Source organism: Notolepis coatsorum (genome assembly GCF_963971535.1).
Source record: "Notolepis coatsorum genome assembly, chromosome: 2".
In the NCBI taxonomy this organism is placed as follows: Eukaryota; Metazoa; Chordata; class Actinopteri; order Aulopiformes; family Paralepididae; genus Notolepis; species Notolepis coatsorum.
Genome location: NC_140166.1, coordinates 2,146,191 through 2,170,335, shown reverse-complemented (window position 1 = coordinate 2,170,335; position 24,145 = coordinate 2,146,191). Strand labels below are relative to the sequence as shown.

The 24,145-nt window shown below is 45.4% G+C and overlaps 1 protein-coding gene across 3 annotated transcripts in view; it reads left to right on the top strand.

The window, feature by feature from the left end:
- The window catches only part of rusc2 (RUN and SH3 domain containing 2), a 179,207-nt gene extending 162,475 nt beyond the window's left edge, over positions 1–16,732 (top strand). For all 3 annotated transcript variants that reach the window (XM_084308871.1, XM_084308870.1, XM_084308869.1), the window contains 4 exons: positions 9,668–9,714; positions 9,819–10,884; positions 11,418–11,588; positions 12,770–16,732. In XM_084308871.1, the coding sequence (XP_084164997.1) occupies positions 9,668–9,714; positions 9,819–10,884; positions 11,418–11,588; positions 12,770–12,974 (1,489 nt within the window). In that variant the 3' untranslated portion in view covers positions 12,975–16,732. The remainder of the gene's footprint in view (positions 1–9,667; positions 9,715–9,818; positions 10,885–11,417; positions 11,589–12,769) is intronic.
- Positions 16,733–24,145: the final 7,413 nt, after the last annotated feature.

Genomic DNA, 24,145 nt, shown 5'->3' with positions numbered 1-24,145 from the left:
GGCAGAGGTACGTGCAGTTCTGAGGAGAACAGACCCACGGAAGGCAGCCGGCCCAGACAACATCCCCGGCTGTGCCCTCAGGGTCTGTTCATCAGAGCTGGCTGACGTATTTGCTGACATTTACAACCTGTCACTAGCACAAGCTGTTGTGCCAACCTGCTTCAAGACCACCACTATCGTGCCCCTGCCAAAGAAAAACACTGTAACCTTTCTGAATGACTATCGTCCCATTGCACTCACCCCAATAGTGATGAAATGTATCGAGAGGATAGTCATGTCACACATCAAGAAGACCATCCCAGACACACTGGACCCTCTGCAGTTTGCCTACCGTCAGAACCGGTCCACTGAGGATGCAGTCAACACCGTCATCCACACCACCCGCACCAGGGTGGGCAAGGACACATATGCCAGACTATTATTCATTGACTATAGCTCTGCATTTAACACGGTCATCCCACACTAACTCTCTGCACTGTGGGTCTGACACCGGCTCCCTGTAACTGGGTGCTGAACTTTCTTACAAAAGGCCCCAGTCAGTCAGAGTCGGCAACCGGACATCAGGCACAAAGGTTCTAAGCATAGGGACCCCCCAGGGCTGCGTGCTGAGCCCCCTACTGTACACCCTCTTCACACACACGACTGTGTGGCCTCCCAGAACAACACCAGTATCATCAAATTCGCAGATGATACTACAGTCATTGGACTGATCACTGGGGGAGCTGAGGAGGCGTACAGAAGGGAGGTGGCAGAACTGGTGGCCTGGTGTCAGGACAATAATCTCTCCTTGAACGCAGACAAGACCAAGGAGATTATTATTGACCCACGGAGGAGGAGTGTACAGTACACACCTCTGTACATAGGTGAGACGGAGGTGGATAGGGTTAAAAAACCTTTAAATTCCTCGGTACCCACATCAGCGAGGACCTCATCACAACACCCAACAGATAATAAAAAAATCCCACCAATGACTGTACTTCCTAAGAAGGCTGAGAAAATTTGGCATGCCACCCAAAATTCTCAGTAACTTCTATAGAAGTACGGTTGAGAGTGTCCTTACCAGCTCAATCACGGTCTGGTATGGAAACTGCACTGCTAAGGAGAGGAAGGCACTCCAGCGAGTGATTAAGGCGTCGGTTACACGCAGGGTGTTTTTCGTTTAGTTTTCAAGATGAGTTTCGCTTTCCAGGTCGCAACGTAGTGGCAGCCGAGTTAGACATTTGTTTTGCAACCTGAGCACTTTCGTTTTGCCTCCTGAGCACAGTGATGTAGTACAATGCCAAAGCAGTAGGTGGCAGTAGGTGGCAGTAGGTGGCGAACATGAAGGCAATTTTCAACCAATCAGAACTTGAATGTGCCAAAACACTTCCTGCAAAAAAATATCAACAAGCCACCATCTTTAAATGCCTCCGTGAGCCATTTTAGCCAATGTAGCATTTATTTTTCAGCAAAGAAAGTACAATAAACAAAACGGATACATTCACTGTGTGTTCTGCCTCTCATTTGTTGATGAAACAAAACTAACATCAACACAATTGACCACCAAGAGTGGAGTTTAGTCTCATCGGCGCCGATTTTGTTAGCTTACATGCTAACGCGATAGGAATATGCCATTATAACAGTATAGCATTGTGGCTAGCAGCTAACGTTAGCTGACGTTAGCCATCCAGCACCAAACTGATGATATCAGGAGCTATCAGTAGCTAGATAACATTAGACAACGCCTCATGTATTAAACAAAGGTGAATAGATGACTGGGCCATTTTGTTTAATGCTTGTTAAGATTGAAAGAGGAGCTCTGAGCTAACAGGGTCTGGTAGCTAACGTTAGCTCACGTTAGCCAGCTGCTCATGCAATCGTTAATGCTAGCAGAATGAATGGATGTAAACTTTATTTAACAGATTGCAGAATGGGTACAATACAATACGGCTCAATACAAACAATTGTTAAGGGAATGCAGACTGTTGTAGCTTGGACTGGGGTCCTTATAACAATAACTTGACAACACATGGTAGCTGCAGCTATTTGGGACATCTGTCGTCACCGGACGTTGGTGAGGGCACGCAGATGTTGGTATCTACTGCGCATGGGCGTTGAGCAACAACGGCTCCGCGCAGATTACATGACACGTTGTCGGCGAGTTTTGGCGTTTTTCCAAAACGGAAACACAATTTCAGCGTTGTCAGTAGGGCAACGCGTTTTCCTGCCAAAACGGCATTTCTATTTAACAGGGACAGCAAACGTATTCATTCAGCAACAAAACGAAAACAAAAACACCTAGTCTAACCATGGCCTAAAACTGCTCAGTACATCTCTGCAGCAGCCTTCCCCTCACTACAGGACATTTACTCTACCAGGGCCACCAGGAGAGCACACAAAATAATTAAGGACAGCACACACCCCCAACACAGACTCTTCAACCTCCTGCCATCAGGCAGGCGATATAGGAGTCTGAAAGCCAGAACTACGAGACTGACAAACAGTTTCACACAGGCCATCAGGCTCTTGAATGCCTAGCCCCCCCACACACCTTCTCGGCAGACACTGACCTGATTACTGCTGTGAACACACTTTCACCCTTCCCCCCCGAACTATGAATCACTAAAGCAGGGCTGTACGTTAACTTTTTTTGCACATAGCACTGGTGCTACATAGGGGTGGGACGATACATCGATCCAGATCGATACATCGATGTAATTATCAACAATCGAATCGGATCGATGCAATGTAATAAGATCGATTCATATCGATACTCTTATTTTGAAAATCCTGTGGCGAGTCTCATATCCGCCCAAGAACAACAGCAGTAGCACCGTGTGTGTAGACGTTACAGCATAGCATTCTCCCTTTCTGTGTGTGTGTGTGCGCGCGTCTTTGGAAAGACCAGATGAGGTCAGAGGAGTTTGATGTTTAAATGTTATTTAAACATAAACAATATAATACATAATAAATGTAGGCCTATACATGATCATGCAACATCAACAAATTGTTGTAGGAACGGTTTGGGAGAGGGAGGTAGGGAGGGGTTTTAGGTTGAGTTTTGAGTTCCAAAAAATGGAGCTTAAAGTTTAAAGCTCAATATATCAAAACGTGGCACTTTACAGTGAACAGGAGGTCTATTTGTATTAAAAACAATAGATTGATTTTCCTTTAAATGTCTGGAAGAGCTCAAAAATACAAATGTCAAATGATATTTTCGTTACCTTTTTTTAGTTGATCTAAATGTTACTGATTGTGTTAAATGGGCATATGATATCATCTCATATCGATTGCAGGCACCTGAATCTAATCTAATCGTATTGTATCGTGAGAGACTTTGTGATATCGGCAAATATCGTATCGTTGTCCAAAGAATCGATATCGTATCGTATCATGATGAAATTGGTGATTCCCACCCCTAGTGCTACAGAGGTTGATCGTTTTGTAGCACAGGCCAAAATCTTGTAGCACAAGTATAAAACATGTTATATTTGTAACAGTCACAAATGTGCCTATTGTATTTGTGTTATTTAGTTGCAGTGCCATGTTTGGCTGTCATTTTCATGCTGACAAGTTGACGTTACACAGCCAGACACGTTACGTGTAAGGAATTATGGGATTTGGTGTTGGGTGTATGGACTCTACTAGGGGTGGGAATCACCAGTTTCATCACGATACGATATAGATTCTTTGGACAACGATACGATATTTGCCGATATCTGCCACGATACAATGCAGGTGCCTGCAATCGATATGAGATGATATAAGCCCATTTAACACAATCAGTAACATTTAGATCAACTCAAAAGGTAACAAATATAACTTGGAATCTTTTTTTAGCTCTTCCAGACATTTAAATTAAAAACTATTTATTGTTTTTAATACAAATAGACCTCCTGTTCACTATAAAGTGCCACGTTTTGATATATTGAGCTTTAAACTTTAAGTACTTTTTTTTAACACGCAACCTAAAACCCCTTCCTCTCCCAAACCGTTCCTGCAATTGTTTTATGTTGCATGATGATCATGCATACATTTATTATGTATTGTATTTTTTATGTTTAAATATCAACATCATCTGTCCACCCTCAGTACATTTACTATCAATATAATATACTCGTCTGACTTTATCATATCTTTTCAAATGCACACACACAGAGGGAGAATGCCCCTCCTTCCCAGTCCCCACTCTGCTGTTCTCTGTCGCTCTCAACAGGGTTTTAGCTTGTTGTTAGCTTACGCTAACGGGACGTTAATTCCGGTCTTAAACACGACGTGGTCATAAAGGAATGGCGAGGATTGCAAAGCATGTTATATGCATTTGACCCGTTGCGGAATAAAACAGCAGGGATTTGTTTTGGGTCGTGAAATAAGCACACTAGCCTTGCTATGTTGCAATGTCCGCGTTCCAGACGCTACTGAGACGAGTACTGTTGTGTCAGAGCCGTGTGCTGTGGAGCGGATATGAGTCGCGACACCACGGATTTTCAAAATAAGAGTATCGAAATGAACTGAGCGTTGCTAGCTGCCGGAGCCATAGTTATTATAGCTGGAGCTGCGCTTAGGCGGAAATGAGACCCGCGACAGGATTTTTAAAATAAGAGTATCGATATGAACCGAATGCCTATCGCACCAGTGCTACTGTAGTAAATCCATTCATCGCACAGGCCGCTGTTGCTGTAGCACGACAGCCCTGACTAAAGACACTTTTTAATTTCTGCTGTGACCCACTGTCACCTCCATTCATATGTAAATCAGCGTTTCCGTTAGAACATATTCGTGCCGGTCTGGGTGTCCTGCAAGATTTCTATCACCGGACATATTCGAGATATTCCGGTCAGAGTTTTAAACAGCAGTCTATTATAATCACATTTTTATGAGCTAACGAATTCCGTTATAATTGGACATGTGTATTAATTACATCAAGCGAAGAATGAGAAATTGATTTGCAGAATCAAATTACTATCTCTCGCCTCTCAAGTTAGTGCGATACGCTACCAGCATCAAGCTCCCGCCCCGCAGGCTTGCGCTGCAGCAGCTCTGTCACACGCACCCCCAAATGAATCTCGAGTAGACATCGCTTCACCTCGTTGTATCAGACACGTCACACATATCATAATGTTCAACTTCACACACAGCAAACTGTAGTTGATCATCACATTGCCTCGTTTGCTAGCTCGTCGCCACATGCAGAGAGGACGAGCCACATGCGTGTAACGCATTTGTTAATTTCATTATAGGTTATAGCCTACATTTAGTTATAATCAATAATATGCATTACTATGTGACACGGCAGTCAACCAACAGTTGCATATGATTAAAAATGTCAACACTCACTCACCCCGTCTCTCGTTGTGCCTATCCGCTTTGTACCTGCGACGGCTGCGAGAACAGCGACTTTAGTTGCTGGTTCGACTTTAATAGATCCCCATTGGAACAGGCGAGGCTCGCAACGGTAGCAGCAGACTGGGGATGCTCTTTGTGGTTCAATCAATAAATTAATAGTAAAAGTACGCTCGACATTTTTGTTTCTTTTCCGCGGGAGCCACCACGGCATCAGCGTCAGCGGTCTCTGTGACTTCAAGTTCAGAAGACTCATCTTCGTTGTCATTATTAGACCTGCTTGTGCTTGGTTTCATGAAATATTTACTAAGCTTAGCTTGTTTCGCCATCTCTCTCTCTTCCTCGTATACCTGTTTGTCGTTATGGTGGCCAGAGCGTGCAGGCTCAAAAAAAAAGAAAAATAAGTTTCACATCTGAGCGGCGCCATCCTATCAGAGTGAAGCAACAATTAAACTGAAAATGGAATTATTGTTTCGTTCATCGCATAGGCTATTTAATTTTAGCCGATTTTAATACAATTCAAATAATAAAATTGTGCTTAGAGGAATTATTTTCACCGGACATTAAGACCGGAGAGATTTAAATATTCGGACTTCAACATATTTTGCCGGTCAAATACCGGTAATTACCGGCTAACGGAAACGCTGATGTAAATACTGATCGGAACGTGCAATGTAACTCACTGTGCCTTGTATATATATATTTATACATTTTTAACCTCATTTTCTAGCACTCGCTTGTATTTAAATATATTTAAGTTAAGTATTGTGTGATTTTGTGTGAAGGGCGGACTAGCAAAGTAAGATGTTCATTGTATGGCAAACTGTTTAATATGACAATAAACAATCTTGAATCTTGAAACCAGGAGAGAGAGAGAGAGAGAGAGAGAGAGAGAGAGAGAGAGAGAGAGAGAGAGAGAGAGAGAGAGAGAGAGAGAGAGAGAGAGAGAGAGAGATGAGGAAGGGGCAAGAGAGAAAGAGCTGGGGCAGTGTGTGTGTGTGAGAGAGAGAGAGAGAGAGAGAGAGAGAGAGAGAGAGAGAGAGAGGGGGGGGGGGGGGTGTGAGTCATCAGCCCTTGTGTGGGTGAATGTAACAAGTTCCTAACGTTTTCTTTCCCCTATTATTTCATGCACACTTTATTCATTGTTTTAAAGGGGACATGCATTGTTATTCCTTTCACTATTTGGGCAACTTTACACAATTCCTGTGAGTCTATGGAACACATCTGTAAAGTTTTATTTGTTTTAAATGCATTGTTTTATATTTTTAATCAATTACTCCAAAGCAAAAATGTTCTACTTCAAGATTCCAAGCAGTTTGGGCTGGGCTCCGCCCATAAGCGCTTTGAGTGCGACTGGCACAGAGAGAGAGGTAGAAAGATTGAGGGGGACACTAATTAATTTCGCCCACGGGACAATGCATTGGTAACTTGTTTCAAATGACAATATATACCGCTGTGAATATTATTGCACGGATCTGAATATGGGCGTGCGCGTGGGAGTCAAAGATATTTTGACTGTGATATCCCAGGGAGAAGACCCTCCACCAGCCCCGCGCGCACACACATTTACACACTCCTTCGTGCGTGCGGTCTCTCTCTCTCTCTCTACCAGGGAGAAGACCCTCCACGCACGCCGGTCAGGTTGTGTGTAAAATGTGTGTGTGTTTGTGTTTCCCCGTGCGCCGGTCAGGTTGTGTGTGTGTAAATGTGTGTGTTTGTTTCCCCGACAGAAGCTCCTGTCCCTCTCTATCTCTCTCTCCCTCTCCCTCTTTATCTCTCTCTCCCTCTCTCTCTGCCTCTCTCTGTCACCCGCTTGAGGAAGTGCAGGTATTTCCACTCGCATGGTTGCACTACAACCATAGAGGGGGCGTTAGTTATGCAGATCAGTGCCTTATTCACGTCAGCAAAACAGTCAAATCAGAATGACCTAATTCACTGCGGGAGGAGATTGTCTCAACTGAATTAAAGCAATCCGCCAAAATGGTAATTAGAGACACAGACCCATTGATACTAACCCCCCATTGCTATAAAACAATGCTAAAGAAGGGACGTCCCAGCACCCCCAACGACTACAGGCCAGTCGCTCTGACGTCACACGTCATGAAGACGTTTGAGAGACTGGTCCTGCAACACCTCAAGCCCCTGGTGCGTGACTCCCTCGACCCCCTGCAGTTTGCATACCAGGCAAACATCGGGGTGGAGGATGCCATCATCTACATGCTCCACAGAGCGTACACGCACCTGGAAAAGCCGCGCAGCTCAGTGAGGATCATGTTCTTTGATTTCTCCAGCGCCTTCAACACCATCCAGCCGTCACTGCTAGCGGAGAAGCTCTCTGCGATGCAGCTGGAGCACGGCTTGGTGGCCTGGATCAAGGACTACCTCACTGAGAGGCCACAGTACGTCAGACTAAAGGACAGTCAGTCTGACGTACTGGTGAGCAACACCGGCGCCCCCCAGGGAACTGTGCTGTCACCCTTCCTCTTCACCCTCTACACCTCAGACTTCTGCCGCAACTCCAGCGGGTGCCACCTGCAGAAGTTCTCAGACGACTCCTCCATCGTAAGCTACATCACCGACGATGATGAGGAGGAGTACAGAGCCCTGGTGGAGAGCTTCGTGGGGTGGAGCGACAGCAACCACCTCCAACTCAACACCAGTAAGACCAAGGAGCTGGTGGTGGACTTCCGGAGGGGCAAGAAGAGGCCCCCCCCGATTCCCATCTCCATCCGAGGGGTGGATGTGGAGATGGTGGACTCATACAAGTTCCTTGGGGTACACCTGAACAATAAACTGGACTGGTCGGACAACACAGAGGCCCTCTACAGGAAGGGACAGAGCAGGCTGTTCTTCCTGAGGAGACTCAGGTCCTTCAATGTGTGCAACAAACTGCTGCAGTCTTTTTACCAGTCTGTTGTGGCCAGCATCCTCTTCTATGCTGTGGCATGCTGGGGAGGCTACATCAACTCAAGGGACACCAACAAGCTCAACAAGCTGGTGAGGAAGGCTAGCTCCGTGGTGGGAGTCGAGCTACCTAGACTTGAGGTGATGGTAGAGAGGGGGATGATAAGGAAGCTGGATGCCATCATGGAGAACCCCTACCACCCCCTCTACGACGAGCTAGTCAAGATGAGAAGCTCGTTCAGCCACAGACTCATCCCCCCCCGACACTCAACTAACCGCCTCGGACAGTCCTTCATACCAGCGGCCATCAGGCTCCACAACAGTGGGCAGCGACTAGCAGCCTCCAGGCCCCACAACAGGGGGCAGCGACAGCGACTGCTACCAGACATTGACCTGGGACTTATAGGAACCCAAGGGGGACAAAGTAGACTACCCTGGTACTTTGATTAATGTATACTCAGTAGATAGTAAATTATTATAACACTACCTCTTGCATACTGCACCTCATGTGACACTGTGAATAATGTGAATATTCCTCAGCTAGTCAGATAGTAAATTATATTGACCATATTGATCAATTTGTTTACACTGCCTGTGTTGTCTTTTACTACCTGTATACTGTGTTGTTTTACTACCTGTACCCCTCCCCCCCTCCCCCCCATGCTGCTATGATGCCTGAATTTCCCCAAGGGGATCAATAAAGGAATATCTTATCTTATCTTATCTTATCTTAAACACTGGAAAAGGCCATTTAGACACGGGACCTTTAAATGATTATTTTGTGAATTTGATGCAAATTTTAAATGCATGAGGGTCATCCTTTTGTGTTAAATGGCTGCATAAAGCAAGCATTTGTTGACTCATGTTGATAAGAGTATTAAAACTTGAAAAAGATCCGTTGAAGGTAGATTTAGAACAGATACAAAATATGCGATTAATTTGCAATTAATCACGAGTTATGGACAATCATGCGATTAATCAGATAAAATATTTTAACCGATTGACAGCCTTAATATATATATATATTGTAAAGAAAATGTTGTACTATTACAGCGTTGATTTAACTTGGGTACACCAAAGACCTTCCGTGTGGGATATTCATTAGTGTAAAGAGTGTGGGGGCTAAAGAGCGCATGTCCGGCCTGCTACTGCACTCCAAGGTCTCAGATGGCCTGACCTAATATCATCACTCCACCGTAAAAGAGGACTATTCATTTGTACTATTCATTTGTGTCACAAGCAAGCTTTGGATCCCTGGATCAATAGGATGCACAGCTGCATCACCTCTCAATTATACAGTAGGCTTACCTTAGAGGATAATGATGTGTTGTATGTTTCACCTACAGTATGGAGAGTTCATGTCTATTGAATTTGACTTGATTTTCAATTATTTAGCAGCTGCCATTTTCATGCTTTTCGCTCTTCTGTCCCTCCTTTTCAGCCTGAGATCTTTGGAATTCTGGTTTAATCATCTCTACACGCATGAAGGTAAGGCTGACAGTTCTTTGACATTCATGTCAAATAGCATTTTAAAGGTTTCTTCCTTCTTTAATCACTTGTTATCCTCTTCTCCCTGTTCCTTCCACTCTCAGACATTGTAGCCGCACACTACCACCCGTGGGGTTTCCTACCCCTGTCGCAGGGGCCCTGCCAGCCGCTGTTCGAGGAGCTGCTCCTCCTGCTGCAGCCGCTGTCGCTCCTCCCCTTCGACCTGGACCTGCTGTTCGAGCCGCACCTCCTCCAGAAGGGCCAGGAGCACCTCCGCCGCAAGGAGCAACTGTGCTCTGTGGGCCAGGGCGTCGACCAATCAGTGCGCTCCACCTTCCAGCTCATGAGAGGCTGGAGCACGTTGGGCCAATCGGTGAGGGAGGGGACGGAGTCAAGCGTGGAAGGGAAGAAAGAGAGGGCGGGCCTGAGACGAGAGGGAACGTGGCCCAGGATGGAAGGAGTCGGCTCGAGAAGAGAGGGGGCAGGACAGAGATTAGGGCAGAGGAAAGAAGGGGCAGGGATTGATAGCATGGGGGCGGGGCTTGTTAGCACGCAGTCAATGATGGAGGTAGGGTTCGCCAATCTATGGAAGGAGAGGGGCATGAGCGGACAGAGGGTGAAGGGTGTAGGAGGAGAGAGCCAGGGAGAATGCGAGGACGGAGAGAAGGACAAGAGGGAGGAGAGAGAGAGGGATTCTGCGGAGGACGGGCGCCAGCGGCAGGACCGGCAGGCGGGCTGGTGGTACCAGCTCATGCAATCCTCACAAGTCTACATTGACCAGTCCACGGAAGGTTCAAAGTTCACCAAGAGCGAGAAGAGGAAGAAGTCATCCGAGAGACGCCAGAACCAGCTCCCGCCCACCAGAGAGGGTGTGGTGGAAGGGGCAGAGTCGAGCCAGGAAGGGGAGGAGCATAGATGCAGGAAGAGCAGCAGCAGCTCTAGCGGCGAGTTGGCTGGATTCAGGGGAAGGCCCTCGTGGATGGGCAGCCCTCCAGAGTCGGTGCTCAACCAGGAGAAAGAAACGGGAGCCTCTGGAGTCCAGGCTGCAGCCCAGGAGGAAGCCCCCTCTCCGGGACAGAGCATGCGCTGGGGCAGGCTGTTTGGATCAAGTATGGGCTCTCCATCAAGAACGGAGGGAGCTGAACAGAGGGCCAAAACTCAAAAGACAAGGTGTGTGTATAGCAGTATATGACTTTGACTTTAAGAATAGCAGCAACACAAAGTTTCTGAATAAATACATAGACATTACAGATAAAAGTATCATTACAAAATAAATGAGAAAACAATAGGCTTCACCATAGCCTAAAATACATTCAGGGTTACCAATGTATTTTTACCAGTACCAAGGGTTACTTTGAATTTTTTTTAATTTTTTTTAAACTTTGACCAGTCAGCTGGTTCTTTTCGCGTTTATCGCTTTTTCTGGTCAAGTATGACCGACAGAAACAGGTTGAACGGGGGTATAGATCGGGGGAAAGACACTCTGAGAAAGTACGGCTTGTCCGGGAGTCGAACTCGCTACCCCAGATCCGTGACGCGCACGGTTGTCCCCGACGCCGAAATAGCGTTCGAGGTACGCGGTGAGCTACTGGAGCTCCCCCTGTTACTTTGAATTTTAAGATCAGAATGAAGATTAAACAGTAACACACATCTCTCATATGATTCTCAATAATCCCTCATAATCTTTGTTTTACGCCTTGCAGGCCACCATCAGGTTGGCTCGGTCTGGACAGGTCTGTTCTGGGCCTTGTGGCACACACCATTGGCGCGGGAACTGGCAAAAAGGCAGAGCCATCAGTCCCACTCACTCAGACCCAAACCCCACCTCCACCACCGAACGCACAAAGAACTGAAGCCAAACAACCATCTCATTGGTAAGCAACTATGATGTCATCAATGTGTGCCATTAAACCTTATTCTCTGCTTTCTTGAGGAACAGGAACAGCATTTGAAGGGCGAGACTTGTATACATCCTTTACTTGTATTTAAATAAAATGCTGAATAAGATATTCCTCAAAATACTAAATAGTCATTTATATATGTAAAATGTCTTAATACCCTCTATTAAAAATCCTAAATAAACTCTGAAATGTACCGTAATCCAAAAAGTTATACTGCATGCTCAATAAAGGTAATTTGTAATAAAAGAAATCTATCATATTATTTATTTTATATTTCTTATCACGTTTTCTATGTTAAACCTTTCATTTTAAAACATAGACAAGTGTAGTGGAGTTAAAACTAGGATAATTAGCTTTGAAATGTATTGGAGTACAATTATAAATAATTTAAATAAATAGGCGGCTGGGTGGCGCAGCGGCCTAAGCGCTCGTCACCAACGCGAGAGACACTGGTATCGAATCCGGCTGTCAGCGTTGCCTCCGGCTTGGCCGGCCGTCATACTGGCTCAATTGGCAGAGTCAGCGGGAGGGAAGCCGGTGGGTGATATTCTGGTCGTTGTAAACAGCGACTCCTACAGGTCGGTCAGGGCGTCTGCACAGTGAGGGAGGGAGATGATGAGGGTAGTGTGACCTCCCACACGTTACACCTCACCAATGAGAGTCTGCGCTGGCAGGTGAAAAGATGCTGCTGGCTGTCTCCTATGTCTCGGAGGAAGGATCTGATAGACTTCAGGGCTCCCTAGACAGACCAGTGGGGGGCACATGCGAGCAACGACCAGGAAGGGGAGGGGGGAATTGGCATAACGACTAAATTGGGATGGGAGAAAAACACAGAAAAACAGGAGGAGAAAAAATAATGATTATTTTTTTTATACTCAATTCAACTGTACAATTCAACTGTACAATAAAACTGTATTTAAGTACAGTACTTAATTAAAAGTACTTTTTAACTTTCCAAACCTGAGTGGAGTAATGAACTGCTTCAGTAACATGCCAAAGTGGCAGCAGTACAAGTTATAATCGGTACCACAACAAGTATATACAGTAGACATTAACAGTAGCTGCCAGGCACATTATAATACGTCTAATAGTTAATTATTTCCTTGGCATTCTCTCACGGTTTTCTCTTGGTCTTCTCCCTCTTTCTTCACCAGCGAGGTACGAGCCTTGTGCCACCACATAGCCACAGAGCCTGGCCAGTTGAGCTTCCACAAGGGTGACATCCTGCGGGTCCTGAGCAAAGCTGATCCCGACTGGCTTCTCTGCTCCCTGGGCTCCACCCAGGGCCTGGTCCCCATTATCTATGTTACCCTGGGTAGCATGGAGGAGAGCCTGGGGCCCATGGCCCAAAGAAGCTAACAGAAGAAGGCAAACAGCACTGGGCCGAGGGGGCATCCTTGTCACATACTTATGATCACAAAACTCCATTTTGGATGATCTTTTGGAGATTTGAGCTACTTTTAGTGTAATAACTGTAGAATGGGAGATGATTACAGAAAACACACATTATCGTAAAACATGAGGATGATGTACTGTACAGACACATGCAAGGAAAGCATGCAGGCACAAACACAAACTCACATCTACTCTTAGGGGTACATTCAGTCAAGTATGCATGGATATATCCAAAGACCAGACAAGACACAAACAAACTCATACATACTACTAAACACTTTCTCCAGATGAAGTTGTGTTCCAAGCATAACTGGCTGACCGAACCATCTGTCCTTAAATTTTGATAGATTGAGATTAGACAGCAACAGACAGCTGTCATCACAATATATGTCATACACCATGCCTAGCTGTGCTTTGCCATGCTCTCTATACAGGATCATTCATCCACCTGTACCACAATCTGAACGCAATGCTTAACTGTTGCCACCAGTCCAAGGACAAGTTCCAAATCATCCAAAATTATTGACTGATTGCTCCGATTATTCTTGTTGAAGCGCTGTCTCAGAATCCTTGCTCTGTAGTCAGGTGTTCATTGGAAGTTTTGGGGGGAAAGTAAAAAAATACAATAAAATAATAATAATAATAATTAAAAAGTGAAAGAAAATATATAGTATAAAATTTAAGTAGAGTTACCTTGTTATGGTTGAAGTCACAATGGTTGTGATTCAGTAAAAGGTTATACTTTAGGCCTCTGGGCCACTCCTATAACATTCTTTTATCGCTTACTATATAATAGAAAACTACAGAGGAGTATGTTTAGGTGGTTTTCCATCCATCTTAAAATAACACACAAATAGACGACACGGTTTGAAGATGTTTCACCTTCGCCTCATCTTTCCCAACGGGTCGTTTTCCGTCTCAACGGTGGCACAGGCCATTGGATGGGCAAGATGAAATGCATCCACCCTCTCGCTCCTCATTCCTTCCCCTCGCGTTCCGAGTGACGGCACAGTGGTCTGTCACCGCGAGGGCGGAAGGATGAGAGAGTGGAGCTTGTCGTAGTGCATGTAATCTAGCGACAAATGTTTTCTGTCCTTTCTTCACCTGTGTTCTGACCCAAACCGTACCTGGCTCCCCCCATACCTTCCTGCCTGTATCCCCGCTGTGTCCGAGAACACTGCACAGCTTTTGAAGAGGACACAAACGTAGTGGAAGGCTGTCAAATTAGAGCTATAAATGTGTATTTTATCTATTGGTACATACTGTAAATGGCACCGCTCACATGTGGTGGGTTTCGTTTATTTATTCGACTTGTGGTCTGATTTAGTGCAGAGGGAAGAGTGTGAGAAATGGCGGTTGGCTGAATGGGAGGTCTTTAGGCGCCATGGTTGTTTTCAGTGAATGTGTTGGGGTCTCTCCCCCGAACCCTCTATTCTGAAATGTTAAGTTCATGAAATTTATTATTATTATTCTGAGGAGTTTCATCCAATGAGGGGTACATTTTCTTGTCTATGCCTTAAAGTGCTTGAAAAATAACCATAGGGGGAATTGTTCTGTTGGATGCTTCGAGCCCTTTGACCTCCTGTTGGTCCTTACATGGTATTTTGTACGCGCTACGATGCATCCAACAAGTCACCCCCCCTGGATTTGTGTATGTACTGTATGTATGGTTGATCTCAATGATCAGAAATCTTGGATATGTTTGGACCATTGGAGGCGGCTTCAAAGGGAAACCCCAACACATCTTGTGGTGGCTCTCTGGGCCTGGCTGTGGGTTTGTACCCGTCGTGCCCAGATGTAAAACGTGGCCTTAAGGTTAAGACTGATCTGGAAAAAGATTATGAAGATTAAGTTATGGCTTGATATAGCTGGATAAATGTTATATAGTGTATATGACTTGCCCAGTCCAAATAATACACTATGGAATGGTGAATTGTACAGTATAGCTTTTCTTTTTTTTTCTTTTTTTTGCAAAATTGATCATTTCAATCTTACATAGATCATAACTTGATCATTTTAATTTTACTTTGTTGCTTTGTATAGTCCCTTTTATTTTGTATAAACAAGATTCAGCATTTAAACAATTAAATGTTTTTTGTCCTGAAATGTAAATATATTTAAATTCTTCAATGATACATTTTTACAAGGATATAGACATATATACGGATGCTAACACTGGTTTATTAATGTATTATTAAATTAAACACAGGGAGCATGTCATGCTCATTAAGGTTTAAAGCATCATTGCTAAACCGCTGACTACATTGTCTACGTTGCCCACGGTCTGACGATGCACACAACCAGTGTCAGGAGGAGTGATGGACGGTCATGCAGGGAGGAGTGATGGACGGTCATGCAGGAAGGAGTGGCGGACGGTCATTCAGGGAGGAGTGATGGACGGTCATGCAGGAAGGAGTGACGGACGGTCATTCAAGGAGGAGTGATGGACGGTCATGCAGGAAGGAGTGACGGACGGTCATTCAAGGAGGAGTGATGGACGGTCATTCAAGGAGGAGTGACGGACAGTTATGCAGGCGTCACATGTGGCTCTCACTCTCCGAGGAGTGACAGATGGTTATGCAGGCGTCACATGTGGCTCTCACTCTCCGAGGAGTGACAGATGGTCATGCAGGCGTCACATGTGGCTCTCACTCTCCGAGGAGTGACAGATGGTTATGCAGGCGTCACATGTGGCTCTCACTCTCCGAGGAGTGACAGATGGTCATGCAGGCGTCACATGTGGCTCTCACACTCCGAGGAGTGACAGATGGTCATGCAGGCGTCACATGCGGCTCTCACTCTCCGAGGAGTGACAGATGGTCATGCAGGCGTCACGTGCGGCTCTCACTCTCCGAGGAGTGACAGATGGTCATGCAGGCGTCACATGTGGCTCTCACTCTCCGAGGAGTGACAGATGGTCATGCAGGCGTCACATGTGGCTCTCACTCTCCGAGGAGTGACAGATGGTCATGCAGGCGTCACATGTGGCTCTCACTCTCCGAGGAGTGACAGATGGTCATGCAGGCGTCACATGTGGCTCTCACTCTCCGAGGAGTGACAGATGGTCATGCAGGCGTCACATGCGGCTCTCGGTTAGTCTTCCAGACACGGTTTGCTTATTCATTGACATCCTCGGGGACAGACAGCATTGTCACATGGGACAGACAGTATTGTACACGTAGTAGCGATTCAGTACACTCTCAGCTTCGGGCTGGCAGAGAAAGAAAGACAGAGTTGACACTGATTACCCAGCACCTTTGTTCAGGTCCCAGATATGTAGCCTGGATCCAGCCCTCCTGAATCGGCCACTTTGGCCCCGTTTTTCAGAATTCCTATAATAACCCCTAAAATAATTCACAGATTCATAGACTTATTAGGAATCTTGATGAAGGGTAGAGGTGGGCGCTGATTCACAGAGGCTGGATCCAGGCTTCCAGGTTATGTGTCTATAAGGGCAACTGAGGGGTACAAGAAAAGCTACCATGTGGTGGATGAATGTCTTTCTGCTCTCTCTCTCTTTCTCTCTCTCGCTCTCTCTCTCTCTCTATCTCTCCCCCCAGCTGTCCTCCCTGCTTGTTGGACAGAGATACCGCTGTTCCTCCTGCTAGTACATACCTTTAGCACCAGTGATGCTGCTGTTCTCTCTGTGTCCAATGCTATTATGACGTGTATGTATGACATTATTGACCTACTATTGGATGTTAATAACAAAGTGCTCATGTGACCACCAACTCTAGTGGCTCCTGTGTCCTTTTGTCCTGGGAAACATAAAACATTTGTAAATGTTTTACATACTGTGTAGAATGTTGTTTGTAAATGAAGCGTGTTAAAGATTTCTACCTAAATGTACTTTTCCGAGGGTATACTTGTAATGTATCTTTGGTTCTTCTTGTGTGCTTTCATGTATTAAGTCAAAGCACATGTTTTGAATGATAGTCTAGATAGATAATCTTTAAGTACACTTAAATCTTTTCTTATGTTTACCAAACTTAAGTTGTACTTTAGTAAATGTATTACACATGTACTACTTTGGTAAGCAAAAGTAACAAAAAATACATACAAATTATAATTTCAATATATTTAAGCAAAACAAGTTTAAGTACAACTTTTAACACATTAAGTAGAACTAAAGTGGTTTTAACACTACTAATACTTTCTGAATACATTAAAAGTATGTATTGAGATGGATGATATGCCACTAGATGGTGCTGTTGTTAACATTTGGTTGTTAACAGAAATGTAACAGTTAGGCTACTATGGATGTCACTGAAACAGGAACAACTGAGGCAATGAATTCGGATGGGATATTTTGCCAAAAATTATTACCAATAGTATTTTTATTTATACTTTTTTCTTTAAATGCCAAATCCATTCATTTTATAACATCAATGTGAGGTATCTTCACATACATTCTTGAAGTGAAAGATCTGTAGATGGAAAATATAGGCTACTATCTGGAACTTTCTCAACTCTCAACTTTTACAGCGAATACAGTTACAAACTTCTATTTACCTCCTGTCTAGTGTTATTCCTTGTATCAAGAGCCCAGTCAATAAAAAAAACGTCTCCATTTTTGGTAATGGGGCCACCCATTAAGTTTACTGATTGGGCCTTTAGAGGGGACAGAAAATGGGTTTTGACTTGTCTATGTGAATTTGGGTCTGAAATGTTATTTAGGCGCTGGGGGGAAATTACATGGCTACTCCTTACCATTTGAACAGGGCTTGAAGACGTCAGATTAACATGCCTAAACAAGCTGTTAAGAAGTATTGCCATTTGTGATGTCACATGGAGGACACAAGCAATTCATTCAACTTTGATTAATCAATTAGCTGTGCTTTTTGGAACCAGGAACACTGCCTAGTGCCTACCTAATGTAAAGTCCGGTTTGTACAAGGCTTTAACTCTTGGGTGCGGGCTAACCAGGCAGGGAAGGAAATAATGAATTAAAAACGTGCTGCACCCACCAAAAATGGCGTGTTCAATAGAAGGTCTGAACAAGATGTAAAACCTCATTTGGGTGTAAGCTCACTAATGTCTAGGATTGAAAGATTGAAATTCATTGTTATACAAACACTGAAAACTACTCCCACACACACACACTTACACTGTATTCCCATAAGGTGTGTGAACATATCCAGTCATGCACATCCACTTCCCATAGCCTAAGGTTGAAGGATTGGGCAAAGTGGGAAATCTTTCTGCCACAGCCCGCTCTCATAATAATGTTGATGATAACTAAAAAGGTGTGCTCAGTAGAGAGCAAATCTCCAACAGGCAGCCACCTATTTATTTTCTAGTAGCCTACACGTTGGGCAGGGCTTAAGTGTAGGGTGCGGGGCAAACATGAGAGACCAATGAAAGCAGATCTCCCTGCAGTATTCCTATTACACTATTATAATAGCACCCTGTTACATTATGGCACTAGTACACTATTAGATGAGATTATATTCAATGTTATAGTTATTGCACTGCACAAGTACAGTACAATGAAATTAAGTTGGCATCTAACCAGAGTACAAAATTAACAGTAAAGTTAGAGAGGAAAGAAGAGGCCCCCAACTCCCATTACCATCTGAGGGGATGCGGTGGAGATGGTGGAGACCTACAAGCTCCTGGGAGTACACTTGAACAGTAGACTGGACTGGTCAGACAACAGAGGCCCTCTACAGGAAGGGACAGAGCAGACTGGTTGGACAACACAGAGGCCCTCTACAGGAAGGGACAGAGCAGACTGGTCAGACAACACAGAGGCCCTCTACAGGAAGGGACAGAGCAGACTGGTCGGACAACACAGAGGCCCTCTACAGGAAGGGACAGAGCAGACTGGTCAGACAACACAGAGGCCCTCTACAGGAAGGGACAGAGCAGGCTGGTCAGACAACAGAGGCCCTCTACAGGAAGGGACAGAGCAGACTGGTCAGACAACACAGAGGCCCTCTACAGGAAGGGACAGAGCAGACTGGTCGGACAACACAGAGGCCCTCTACAGGAAGGGACAGAGCAGACTGGTCGGACAACACAGAGGCCCTCTACAGGAAGGGACAGAGCAGACTGGTCAGACAACACAGAGGCCCTCTACAGGAAGGGACAGAGCAGACTGGTTGGACAACACAGAGGCCCTCTACAGGAAGGGACAGAGCAGACTGGTCAGACAACAGAGGCCCTCTACAGGAAGGGACAGAGCAGACTGGTCAGACAACATAGGCCCTCTACAGGAAGGGACAGAGCAGACTGGTCGGACAACACAGAGGCCCTCTACAGGAAGGGACAGAGCAGACTGGTCAGACAACAGAGGCCCTTTACAGGAAGGGACAGAGCAGACTGGTCGGACAACACAGGCCCTCTACAGGAAGGGACAGAGCAGACTGGTCGGACAACAGAGGCCATCTACAGGAAGGGACAGAGCAGGCTGGTCGGACAACAGAGGCCATCTACAGGAAGGGACAGAGCAGACTGGTCGGACAACAGAGGCCCTCTACAGGAAGGGACAGAGCAGACTGGTCAGACAACACAGAGGCCCTCTACAGGAAGGGACAGAGCAGGCTGGTCGGACAACAGAGGCCATCTACAGGAAGGGACAGAGCAGACTGGTCGGACAACAGAGGCCCTCTACAGGAAGGGACAGAGCAGACTGGTCGGACAACAGAGGCCCTCTACAGGAAGGGACAGAGCAGACTGGTCAGACAACACAGAGGCCCTCTACAGCAGTGATTCCCAACCTGGGGTCCGCGGACCCCCTGGGGGTCCGCCAGGGGGCGCAGGGGGTCCGCCAGACCACAGATGATTTGAGGTATTTTTTTTTTCTTTTTTTTTCAGAGAAATATTTAATTAGCATATTTGTATCATTAGAAGCACGAATAGTCTCTCCACTACAATAAAAAATAAAGATAAATAAATAAACATCTAGACATGATTTTTTAACGTTAACAGTAGGCTACCGGGTAGCCGCTAAAACGCGAATCAGTTGACTGTATCACTTTCCGTAGCTAGCCTAGCACGCTAGTTAACTTTCTCGGCTCGTCTGCAGTCAGCCGCCAGAGGCGAAAATGTGTGACAAACGAAAAGGAGATGACGGCAGCTCATCTGGAAAAAAAGTTAGGACCTACAGCAATCGCGAAAATTACATCACCATGGGCTTCACTGAGGGACCAGACAAACGACCTGAGTGTGTGATTTGTGGAGAAAAGTTGGCAAACTCGAGCCTGAAGCCCAGCAAGCTGAAGAGACATCAGGCGTCTAAGCACCCAGAAACCGTTGGGAAGGATCCGGAATTTTTTCGGAGGAAAGAACAGTCTCTCAAGGCGAACAAGCCCGTTGATGTTAGAGTAGCGTGGAGCAGGGGTGGCAGTGATTTACAGAAGGCTACCGAAGCCTCCTTTGAGTGTTCGCTTTTAATTGCAAAAGCAAAGAAACCGCACAATATTGGCGAGCAGCTCATCAAACCAGCCTGCATCAAAATGGTTTAGAAACTGTGCGGCCCACAGGTGGCGGATAAACTAAAATCAGTACCACTCTCGAACAATGTAGTGAAAGACCGAATTGATAAGATGTCAAGTGATTGCGAGCAGCAGCTGTCAGAAAAGCTTAGAAAGGGTCCATTTGCCATACAACTTGATGAAACTACAACTGTCGCAGACGAGGCTGTGCTCATCGTTTATGTGCAGTATATCGAAAATGAGGATCTGAAGCAGGACATTCTCATGTCAGTCATGTCGAGGTGAGGATATTTTTACTGCAGTGGATTCTTACTTCATTCAACATAAATGCAAACCGTTCACCATTAGGGCCTGATTTGAGAGGATGAATACAGGATTTGAATATTGGCCAACATTTTGAAATACATATGGTGCAAGATGAGATTTGTTGATTGAAGGCACAAGTCAAAGAAGCATAGTGGGTCTAATTATGATGCATATGCCTGTGTATAAGCAGTTTATTATTAAAATGACAAAAAAAAGTATTAAAATGACAAAAAGAAAGTATTTTATGGTATTTTATTAGGAGGGGGGTCCAGGAATTTCATCAGAGATGTTTGGGGGTCCCTGGGGGAAAAAAGGTTGGGAACCCCTGCTCTACAGGAAGGGACAGAGCAGACTGGTCAGACAACACAGAGGCCCTCTACAGGAAGGGACAGAGCAGGCTGGTCAAATCAAATGTATTTGTAAGGCCCGACAACACACGTTAATGTCCCCATGGGCCGGACACATCTTCTTTAAACAAGTTAAGAAGAAACATCACAATAAGTCAAGAACAAAACAAGAACACCATAAGGTCCAACACATTTAAAATAAATGCAAAATAAATTAGTGCAACACTCCCAGACATACCCCACGCGGAGGTAAGGAAAACTCACTAAAACCTAGCAATAGGAAAAAATGCACCACAGGCAGTGTGGAGGAGAGAAACCTTAGAAGGGCCGTTCAAGGGGGGATCTCCCTTCTTAGATGTCGGTGATAGTAGTGTTACAGACGGACAGTTGGTAAGCATGCACTCATGTGCGTAGTGAAACACAGATGAGTGCATGCAATAGCAACTGAACATTTAGAAAAAATATAAGATAGAGCTGATAGCGATAGCAACTGAACATTTTGAAAGATTAAAGATAGAGCTGATAGCGGATCTATTTGAGGCACAGGGGCGGCGCAAAGAGGGTTGCGTCCTCCCCGTCTTAATCACGGGACGTCCAGCACTCCGGTCATCACTACGAGCAGGCTGGTTGGACAACACAGAGGCCCTCTACAGGAAGGGACAGAGCAGGCTGGTCAGACAACACAGAGGCCCTCTACAGGAAGGGACTGAGCAGACTGGTTGGACAACACAGGCCCTCTACAGGAAGGGACAGAGCAGACTGGTCAGACAACATAGAGGCCCTTTACAGGAAGGGACAGAGCAGACTGGTCAGACAACACAGAGGCCCTTTACAGGAAGGGACAGAGCAGGTTGTTCTTCCTGAGGAGACCCAGGTCCTTCAACGTGTGCAATAGACTACTGTAGTCATTTTACCAGTCTGTAGTAGCCAGCGTCCTCTTTTGCTCGTCTGCTGTCTTCATAACCACACTGTGTCTGTGTACTAGTGCTAGTTGTCTTCACTGTAGTGTCTGCTGTCTTCATAACCACACTGTGTGTTTGTGTACTAGTGCTAGTTGTCTTCACTGTAGTGTCTGCTGTCTTCATAACCACACTGTGTGTCTGTGTACTAGTGCTAGTTGTCTTCACTGTAGTGTCTGCTGTCTTCATAACCACACTGTGTGTCTGACTGTGTACTAGTGCTTGTTGTCTTCACTGTAGTGTCTGCTGTCTTCATAACCACACTGTGTGTCTGTGTACTAGTGCTAGTTGTCTTCACTGTAGTGTCTGCTGTCTTCATAACCACACTGTGTGTCTGACTGTGTACTAGTGCTAGTTGTCTTCACTGTAGTGTCTGCTGTCTTTATAACCACACTGTGTGTCTGACTGTGTACTAGTGCTAGTTGTCTTCACTGTAGTGTCTGCTGTCTTCATAACCACACTGTGTGACTGTGTACTAGTGCTAGTTGTCTTCACTGTAGTGTCTGCTGTCTTCATAACCACACTGTGTGTCTGTGTACTAGTGCTAGTTGTCTTCACTGTAGTGTCTGCTGTCTTCATAACCACACTGTGTGTCTGACTGTGTACTAGTGCTAGTTGTCTTCACTGTAGTGTCTGCTGTCTTCATAACCACACTGTGTGTCTGACTGTGTACTAGTGCTAGTTGTCTTCACTGTAGTGTCTGCTGTCTTCATAACCACACTGTGTGTCTGACTGTGTACTAGTGCTTGTTGTCTTCACTGTAGTGTCTGCTGTCTTCATAACCACACTGTGTGTCTGACTGTGTACTAGTGCTAGTTGTCTTCACTGTAGTGTCTGCTGTCTTCATAGCCACACTGTGTGTCTGTGTACTAGTGCTAGTTGTCTTCACTGTAGTGTCTGCTGTCTTCATAACCACACTGTGTGTCTGACTGTGTACTAGTGCTAGTTGTCTTCACTGTAGTGTCTGCTGTCTTCATAACCACACTGTGTGTCTGACTGTGTACTAGTGCTAGTTGTCTTCACTGTAGTGTCTGCTGTCTTCATAACCACACTGTGTGTCTGACTGTGTACTAGTGCTAGTTGTCTTCACTGTAGTGTCTGCTGTCTTCATAACCACACTGTGTCTGTGTACTAGTGCTAGTTGTCTTCACTGTAGTGTCTGCTGTCTTCATAACCACACTGTGTGTCTGTCTGTGTACTAGTGCTAGTTGTCTTCACTGTAGTGTCTGCTGTCTTCATAACCACACTGTGTGTCTGACTGTGTACTAGTGCTAGTTGTCTTCACTGTAGTGTCTGCTGTCTTCATAACCACACTGTGTGTCTGACTGTGTACTAGTGCTAGTTGTCTTCACTGTAGTGTCTGCTGTCTTCATAACCACACTGTGTGTCTGTGTACTAGTGCTAGTTGTCTTCACTGTAGTGTCTGCTGTCTTCATAACCACACTGTGTGTCTGACTGTGTACTAGTGCTAGTTGTCTTCACTGTAGTGTCTGCTGTCTTCATAACCACACTGTGTGTCTGACTGTGTACTAGTGCTTGTTGTCTTCACTGTAGTGTCTGCTGTCTTCATAACCACACTGTGTGTCTGTGTACTAGTGCTAGTTGTCTTCACTGTAGTGTCTGCTGTCTTCATAACCACACTGTGTGTCTGTCTGTGTACTAGTGCTAGTTGTCTTCACTGTAGTGTCTGCTGTCTTCATAACCACACTGTGTGTCTGACTGTGTACTAGTGCTAGTTGTCTTTACTGTAGTGTCTGCTGTCTTCATAACCACACTGTGTGTCTGACTGTGTACTAGTGCTAGTTGTCTTCACTGTAGTGTCTGCTGTCTTCATAACCACACTGTGTGTCTGACTGTGTACTAGTGCTAGTTGTCTTCACTGTAGTGTCTGCTGTCTTCATAACCACACTGTGTGTCTGACTGTGTACTAGTGCTAGTTGTCTTCACTGTAGTGTCTGCTGTCTTCATAACCACACTGTGTGTCTGTGTACTAGTGCTTGTTGTCTTCACTGTAGTGTCTGCTGTCTTCATAACCACACTGTGTGTCTGACTGTGTACTAGTGCTAGTTGTCTTCACTGTAGTG